Source organism: Triticum urartu, unplaced genomic scaffold, assembly GCF_003073215.2.
Source record: "Triticum urartu cultivar G1812 unplaced genomic scaffold, Tu2.1 TuUngrouped_contig_5528, whole genome shotgun sequence".
Classification (NCBI taxonomy): domain Eukaryota; kingdom Viridiplantae; phylum Streptophyta; class Magnoliopsida; order Poales; family Poaceae; genus Triticum; species Triticum urartu.
This window is the reverse complement of record NW_024116210.1, coordinates 889-9,977: the sequence shown is the minus strand read 5'-3', so window position 1 is coordinate 9,977 and position 9,089 is coordinate 889. Positions and strand designations below refer to the sequence as shown.

At 50.7% G+C, this 9,089-nt stretch overlaps 1 protein-coding gene across 1 annotated transcript; it reads right to left on the bottom strand.

Moving 5' to 3' along the window:
• Positions 1-6,932: 6,932 nt before the first annotated feature.
• On the bottom strand, positions 6,933-8,757 carry LOC125529335 (serine carboxypeptidase-like 2). The gene has a single exon (XM_048693752.1). The coding sequence runs from the start codon at positions 8,704-8,706 to the stop codon at positions 7,246-7,248; it is 1,461 nt and encodes a 486-aa protein (XP_048549709.1). The 5' UTR covers positions 8,707-8,757; the 3' UTR covers positions 6,933-7,245.
• Positions 8,758-9,089: the final 332 nt, after the last annotated feature.

Sequence of the window (9,089 nt, the reverse complement as noted above, 5' to 3'; positions counted from 1 at the left end):
ATCTTATAATGCTACCGCCGAACTAAGGAAAATAAGATGCATAAAGGATAAACATCATATGCAATCAATAGAAGTGATATGATATGGCCATCATCATCTTGTGCCTTTTGATCTCCATCTCCAAAGCACCATCATGATCACCATCGTCACCGGCTTGACACCTTGATCTCCATCGAAGCATCATTGTCGTCTCGCCAACTATTGCTTCTACGACTATCGCTACCGCGTAGTGATAAAGTAAAGCAATTACATGGCGATTGCATTTCATACAATAAAGCGACAACCATATGGCTCCTGCCAGTTGCCGATAACTGTGTTACAAAACATGATCATATCATACAATAAAATTTAGCATCATGTCTTGACCATATCACATCACAACATGCCCTACAAAAACAAGTTAGACGTCATCTACTTTGTTGTTGTAAGTTTTATGTGGCTGCTACGAGCTGAGCAAGAACCGTTCTTACCTACGCATCAAAAAACCACAACGCGGTATAGTGATTTCTTTTTGATCTTCAGAAAGAACCCTGTTCATTGAATCCAGTTCAACTAAAGTTGGAGAAACTGACACCCACCAGCCACCTGTGTGCGAAGCACGTCAGTAGAACCAGTCTCGCTTAAGCGTACGCGTAATGTCGGTCTGGGCCGCTTCATCCAACAACACCGCCAAATCAAGAAACAATTAGTGACGACAAGCAATCTGTATATACCCACGCCCACAACTCCTTTGTGTTTTACTCGTGCATATAACATCTACGCATAAACCTGGCTCTGATATCACTGTTAGGGAACGTAGTAATTTAAAAAAATCTACGCACACACAAGATCATGGTGATGCATAGCAACGAGAGGGGAGAGTGTTGTCTACGTACCCTCATAGACAGTAAGCAGAAGCGTTATGACAACGCGATTGATATAGTCGTATGTCTTCACGATCGACCGATCCTAGTGCCGAAAGTACGACACCTCTGCGGTCTGCACACGTTTGGCTCGGTGACGTCCCACGAACTCTCGATCCAGCTGAGTGTCGAGGGAGAGCTTCGTCAGCATGACGGCGTGATGACGGTGATGATGATGCTACCATCGCAAGGCTTCGCCTAAGCACTACGATGATATGACCGAGGTGGATTATGGTGGAGGCGGGCACCGCACACGGCTAAGGGATCAATGATCAACTTGTGTGTCTATGGGGTGCCCCCTCCCCCGTATATAAAGGAGTGGGGGAGGGGGAGAGGGCCGGCCTCCTAGGCGCGCCAAAGGGGGGAGTCCTACTCCCGGTGGGAGTAGGATTCACCCTTCCCTAGTTGGAGTAGGAGAGGGAAGGAAGGGTGCGAAGGAGAGAAGGAAAGGGGGGCCGCCCCCCCTCCTAATTTGGATTGGGCTTGGGCGGGGCACGCCTCCACCTTGGCCGCCTCCTCCTCCTTTCCACTATGGTCCATTAAGGCCATTGACTCCCCGGTGGGTTCCGGTAACCCCCGGTACTCCGGTATATGCCCGAACTCTCTCGAAACCTTCCCGATGTCCAAACATAGTCATCCAATATATCAATCTTTATGTCTCGACCATTTTGAGACTCCTCCTCATGTCCGTGATCACATATGGGACTCCGAACTACCTTTGGTACATCAAAAACACATAAACGCATAATACCGATCATCACCGAACGTTAAGCGTGCGGACCCTACGGGTTCGAGAACTATGTAGGCATGACCGAGACACGTCTCCGGTCAATAACCAATAGCGGAACCTGGATGTTCATATTGGCTCCCACATATTCTATGAAGATCTTTATCGGACAAACCGCATAACCATATACGTTGTTCCCTTTGTCATCGGTATGTTACTTGCCTGAGATTCGATCGTCGGTATCTCAATACCAAGTTCAATCTCATTACCAGCAAGTCTCTTTACTCGTTCCGTAATGCATTATCCCGCAACTAACTCATTAGTCACATTGCTTGCAAGGCTTATATTGATGTGCATTACCGAGAGGGCCCAAAGATACCTCTCCGACAATCGGAGTGACAAATCCTAATCTCGATCCATGCCAACTCAACAAACACCATCGGATACACCTATAGAGCACCTTTATAATCACCCAGTTACGTTGTGAAATTTGGTAGCACACAAAGTGTTCCTCCGGTATTCAGGAGTTGCATGATCTCATGATCATAGGAACATGTATAAGTTATGGAGAAAGCAATAACAACAAACTAAACGATCATCATGCTAAGCTAACGGATGAGTGTAGTCAATCACATCATTCTCTAATGATGTGATCCCGTTAATCAAATGACAACTCATGTCTATGGTTAGGAAACATAACGATTATTGATTCAACGAGATAGTCAAGTAGAGGCAAACTAGTGACACTCTGTTTGTCCACGTATTCACACATGTACTAAGTTTCCGGTTAATACAATTCTAGCATGAATAATAAACATTTATCATGATATAAGGAAATATAAATGACAACTTTATTATTGCCTCTAGGGCATATTTCCTTCACTAGTTGCATGTAAATGGCTCGATGATCAATAACAGTGTAGAGGTTGGGCTTTTCTGTTGGGGGTGCCCACCGCGCTTGTACTTGCTATCAATCCTCGACGGGGTCCACCAAATGCCATAAGGAAGTGTCCATGTCAACGATGTAGAATTTCTCAATGACCGTGTTCCAAAGCCTAAGAGCATCTCTAGTCGATCCCCTAAATCCGGTTATAGGAGTAAAATTTCCAGTTACTCCTCAAACCGACACCTAGCCAAAGTCGTGAACCGAATAGTGAAGTAAAAAAAATTACTCCTCAGCCCCGTAGGCGCCTAAAAAACACTCGAACTCGAGGCAGCCAAGTAAACTTTGCGCCGACTTTTCCAACCCCAAGCCCCACTACATCGGCGCTAGCAAGTACCCACCTTTACCTCATTGCCTCCCTTGGCCCTCACTGCTTTTCTGCCAGAGTCCGAGCTATTCGCCGACCGTCGTAGTCGCCTGAGATGAGATGAAATGTCGTCGCGTCAACCCTTTCATCAAAAATCGCCTCGGATCTTCTTCCTCGTTGTCTACTTGGCATCTCACTGTGTTGCGCACCTTTGTCGGTCATCCCCACGCCTTACCGCTCGCTAGTTTGGGCTCAACACTGGCCGGCCCGTAGAGCACCACCGCCTTGCAAGTGTTCGACGTTTTGCCTAGGTGAGTATTTTTTGTCTCATTTTGTTTTGTCCAATTGAATTGCACCGCATTGTTTCAATTGAAGATGAAGAAGATGAGAGAGATTATCTTCGAGGACTCGTCGTCATCCCGTGAAGGAAGAACATGATAATGACTTCGAAATTGTCGTTGGCATGATTTTCAACGATGATATTTGGCGGCTGAGGAGATGATCGCAATTTTGCCACATATAACTCAATCGTGAATAGACGAGGGTCAGGCCAAGATTATGAGAGATTATTTTGACCCTAATCTAACCTATTCAAAGAAGTATTTTCACCACCTCTTTCGGATGCACACAAGTCTCTTTCTCACCATTCCAAAAGCCATGGAGAAGTATGATGATCGGTTCAAGCTTAGAAGGAATGCATGAGAGAGATAAGTGTGAGCCCTTTGATGAAGTGTATTGCGGCTGTTCCAGTTCTAGCATATGGGCGCAAAAGAAGTGCTTGATGTCTTTGGGCTGGAGTACTTGAGGGCACCCAGCGAGGAAGACACCGAGAGGATCAGTTGACTGCATGCTCTGGACATGGAAGAATTGTCCAACATGATGGAAAGGTTAGTACAAAGGCCACTTCAATGATCCAACGATCATTCTTGAGGATGTTGCATCAGAGGATCTATGTATTTGGCATTCATTCTTTGGATTTCCTGGCTCTCACAATGACCCGAATGTGCTATTGAGATCACCATTGTTTGCTAGGCTTGTTGTCGGAGATGCTCCTCCTTGCAACAATACAACCAATGGTCATGAGTACATGATGGTTTACTACCTTGCAGGTGACATCTATCCTCCATGATTCACATTTGTCAAAACAATTCCGCGTTTAAAAGGTAGCAAAAGTTATCACCTTGCAACACGTCAAGAGTCAACTAGAAAGGACGTGGAGAGAGCTTTTGGTGTGCTTTAGGAGTGCTTTGCAATCGCTGGTGGCCCTGCTGAGTATTGGAACTCCAAAGTTCTATGGCAAATCATGACTAGTTGCATCATCTTGCATAACATGATCATTGAATATGAGAGACACATGTTTGGGAACATTCGGTACATCACCAATGGAAATCCTTGTTGAGCGAGAGCACGGTCCTAATAGGATCTAGGCATTCCTCGAAGTGCGTCGTAGGATCGAGAACCAAGAAGTTTATACCTAGCTCCAACATGATCTTGTTGAGCATCACTAACATCTCCATAACACTCTGTAGTCTTGCTTTTATCATGTTATTTTCTTCATTTGAACCATGCGGTGTGTTTGAATTTGAATAACAACCAAGTCTTGACATGATAGGGGCGAGAATGGTGTCTTGGTGGGCACACAGTTCCAAGGGTTTTGTAGAAATCTTTCTCGGACGCCTGCTTGAGAGAGGGTCCTTGTGTGACATCCATGCGACACTTCATTCGGTTTTAGGATAGCGACCTCTTCTTTTTGTTTTGCCTATTTTTCTGCTCGCATGAGTTAACGATTTGAGAGGAACCTGCAAGGTATAGAGGTGTCGCGTTCTTGGCATATCTTGGCTAGCACAATAAGAGCATCTCCAGCCGTTGGCCCCCACAGGAGGCATAAAAATCGCCACCTGGGGGCGAGCCGACGGTACAATCGGCGCTGGGGGCGGTTGGGCGTCCAGCCGTCGCCCCCAGGCGCCGATATTGGCCCAGTTTTCGGCCCACTTTCGGCGAATAAATGCCCCATATGGGCAAGAATCAGCTCATATTCGGCGTGGTTCATCGTGGTTCGGCATTGAATTCTTAACATAAATATTTTTATCAGATAGTTCATCACAGAAAATCAAATAGTTCAACAAAATAGTGCAAGAACAAATAGTTCAATATAAATTATATAGTTCAACAAAAAAACTCATATTTCATCATACGTCACGCCAGGCGTCGCCCTTGAGCCTCCATAGGTGCTCCACTAGATCCTGCTGCAATTGATGATGCACCTGTGGGTCTTGGATCTCCTGACGCATACTGAGGTAGGCAGTCCAGGTTACCGGTAGCTGGTGATCAACTTCGGTTAGAGGACCCTGCCTGTAGTATGGTTCAGTGTCAAACACTGGCTCTTCCTGCTCGCTCTCGATGATCATGTTGTGCAAGATGACACATCAAGTCATGATCTCCCACATTTGATCTTTCGACCATGTCTGAGCAGGGTACCGGACAACAGCAAATCAAGATTGGAGCACACCAAATGCTCGCTCGACATCCTTCCGGCAAGCCTCCTGCACCTTGGCAAAGTGGGACTTCTTGCCTCCTGGCACAACGTTTGAGATAGTCTTCACAAATGTAGACCATCTCGGATAGATGCCATCAGCTAGGTAGTACCCCTTGTTGTAGTGCCGCCCATTGACCTTAAAGTGCAGCGGAGGAGAATGACCTTCAACAAGCTTGGCAAAGACAGGAGAGCACTGCAACACGTTGATGTCATTGTGAGTTCTTGGCATACCAAAGAAGGAGTGCCAAATCCAGAGGTCCTGTGTGGCCACCGCCTCAAGTACTACACTGCAACCGCCTTTGGCGCCTTTGTACATCTCCTGCCAAGCAAATGAGCAGTTCTTCCATTTCCAATGCATGTAGTCGATGCTTCCAAGCATCCCATGAAATCCTCTTGCTGCATTCTGTGCTAGGGTTCGAGCAGTGTCTTCTGCATTGGGTGTACGCAAGTATTGCGGTCCAAACACTGCCACCACTGCCCGACAGAACTTGTAGAAACACTTAATGGTGGTGGACTCGGCCATGCGCCCATAGTCGTCGAGTGAATCACCGGGAGCTCCGTATGCAAGCATCCTCATCGATGTCGTGCACTTCTAGATCGAGGTGAATCCAAGTTTGCCGGTGCAATCCTTCTTGCACTTGAAGTACATGTCGAACTCCCGGATGGAATTCACAATCCTGAGGAAGAGCTTTCGGCTCATCCGACAACAGTGCCGAAATGTTCTGTCAATGAAGTAGTCGGAGTAGAGCATGCAGTAGCCTTCGAGACGGTGCCGGTTCTTTGCTTTCATCCGCCCCGGCGCCGAGCCACCTCGCCGCGGCTTTTCATTGCTCGCTAGCAGGGCGGCGAGCACCATGAGGTGTTCCTCTTCCTGGACGTCGGCCTCGGCTTCCTTCTCCAGCAGCGCGGCGAGCGCTTCCTTGTCGTCCGAGTCCATTGCCTAGGCAGTGAAATCACCGAACACCTTACGGGCGCGGTGGGCGCGTATCAGAAACGGCGGAAAAAACGCCCAGCTGCTGGCGGAGGGGTTGCCGCGGCGAAACCTCTGTTCTTTTTTCGGCGGGAATGGGCTATCTGGCGGTGGCGGGCGGTGGGCCGCGCCGGGATACAGCTGTTGGCGGCCGAGCGCGCACGCGCGCGCGCGGGGGGGAGGGGGAGGGTGGAAGGCGAGTCGGGAAGAAATACTTGACTTTTCGCCTGACGGCGTGGGCCAGCCGTGCTTTTCCCTTGTGCCGGAGCCCCCGAGCGCCCTCCAGTGCGCCGGGTTCGGCCTGCGGTCGCTGGACCCAAAAACGGGTTGAACCGGCGAATTTCGGCGTTCTGGAGGCGCGACTGGGACATTTTTTCGACGCCGGCGCCGAAAAAGTCGTCTGAGAGGGCATGTTGGAGGCGCGGCTGGAGATGCTCCAAGAGTCTGACAGTCTCAGTAAAATCAAATCAAATAAAAACCAAAACATGCGTGTTGGTAACAAACCTCTACCCCCTGTCGCTACGGTAATGCCTTCTATTGGTCCAACTTTATTTTCCAAAGTACTGTACTTAGATTTGATTTCAAAACGTGTACACATGAAGTGGATGGCTAACCACTACAATAATGCCATATACTGGTCAGACTTCGGACTCCAAGCATATTTGACCATTGATCACTTGATTTTGCTATTTCTATTATGCAGACATGTGAAGCAACTATTTCTAAGTCGACACACGAGCCATTTTGTTTTTTTGAAATAGCACACACACACGCGAGCCATTTGACTTACACATTAGTACTAAGATGTTTTGTGAAATGAAATATTCATCCACGAAATGCGTGTTCGCAATGGGGCGGAGTCAGAGCTTGCCGGCTGGCGAGGTCCATCTGTCAAGCATGTCAAGGCACTCCTTGGGGCGGTACTCCGGCGCGGTGTGCCCGGCGCCCTTGACGGTGGCGTAGGTGAGGTTGTGGGCGTACTCCGTCGTGAACCCCGCGACCTGCTGCTTGGAGTACCACGGCCTCCAGGGCGCCACCACGGGGTAGCCCATCGTCCTGATCCATGCCTGCGTGCCCACGAAGGTGAAGTCCAGGTCATGGTCACCGTTGTACACCAGCGCTCGGTAGCCCCGGCGCGTCAAGTTGACGTGGTACGGTACTGTGCTTCGCACGTCGTGCCGGAAATGCGACAGCGTGGTGCACCGGCTCCACGCGCCGATGGAGCCGTCGCGGATGCCCAGCGTCTCCCTCACCTCCGCGTCGTCCGACCAGATGTACGACAGCCGGTACCCGTTGTCCCGGCACTCCACGGGGAGGGCCAGCCTGTGCTGCAGGTTGTCCTGGAGCAGCAGCCTTGCCGTCTTCGTGAAGACGGTGGCGCCGCCGGGGTCTCGCAGCGCGAGGCCGCAAAAGGGCTCCAGGATGTGCACGGGGTTGATGTCGGTGGTGACCAGGTTGATGGCGTCGAGAGCGTTGGCGCACCGCGCGTTGCTCGGCGTGACGAAGTCGTCCCGGCTGCAGCTGACCTGCGCCGCCTCGTAGAGCTCGTCGGAGATGAGCCCCATGCCGTGCATGAAAGGCACCTTGCCCGGGGTGTCGTACCTGTCGTCCGTGCCAGGGTTGCCCACCAGGTAGCCCTGCAGGTTCAGCTTGGGTCCTCCGCTTGCGTGGCCGGCATCATTATGGTTGGCGATCTCGAGCGCGGTGACCGGCACGAGGTAGCCGGAGTAGGAGTCGCCGCCGATGTAGAGCGGGTTGGAGGCGAACTCGGGGTGGTCGGCGATCCACTTCTCGAGGAATACCCAGAGCTGCGCGCCGGTGCCGGTGAGGCTGACGTTGAGGCCCTGCTCCTCCCGCGCGTAGGAGAAGCCCGTGCCGACGGGCGCGTCGAGGAAAATGACGTTGCTCACCTTGGTCCACGAGTCCTCGAAGTAGACGAGGGTCGGGAACCCTTCGGTGTAGCCGGCCACGTCGAATTTGAGAGGGCCGATCTCGAAGAAGAGGCCGGAGAGCGCGGAGCAGCCGGGGCCGCCGGTGATCCACAGGATGAGGGGGTCCTCCCTCGGGCTGCGCTCCGACTGGATGAAGTAGTAAAAGAGCTCCGTGCCGTGCGTGTCGTCCACCTCCACGTACCCCGTCTCCAGGTAGAAAGGCAGAGGGCCATCGAACCCTTTGACGTGCGTGATGGCGTTCCGCCGCCGCTCGTACGCTGCCGCCGGCGAGCCGAAGGCCAGGTCGACGACCACGAGGAGGAGGAGGAGGAGGAGCAGCCTGGCCATGTGGACTAGCTTGCTCTGCTGGAGCGCTTGCAGGTGTGGCATTCCAACAGGAGGACGAGTTTCTCGCAGCACCACTGAACCGGGAACCGCTCCGTGGTGTTTTATCCTCCAGCCAAATCGCTCCAGGACGCGCTCCCGCGGCGAAGCGTGTGGCACGAGGAGCACAATAAAATGGAATCAGCGTGACTCTTCGGAAACGAAAAAAAATCGTGTTTTCTCTCTTTTTTTTTGTAAGAGTTACGGTTTTGTTTCCGCAACAGGCACGGTTATAATTTCATGAGAGACACGGGCGTGCCTCTTACAGAAAAAGGAAAAAACCCATGCTCCCAGTTCGGTTTTTTCGTCCGGTTTTTTGGCCGGCTTTTTTCGTGAAAAAAAATACGTCAAAAACCTATCAACATGGGATCTAGGTTTTGAAGATCTCG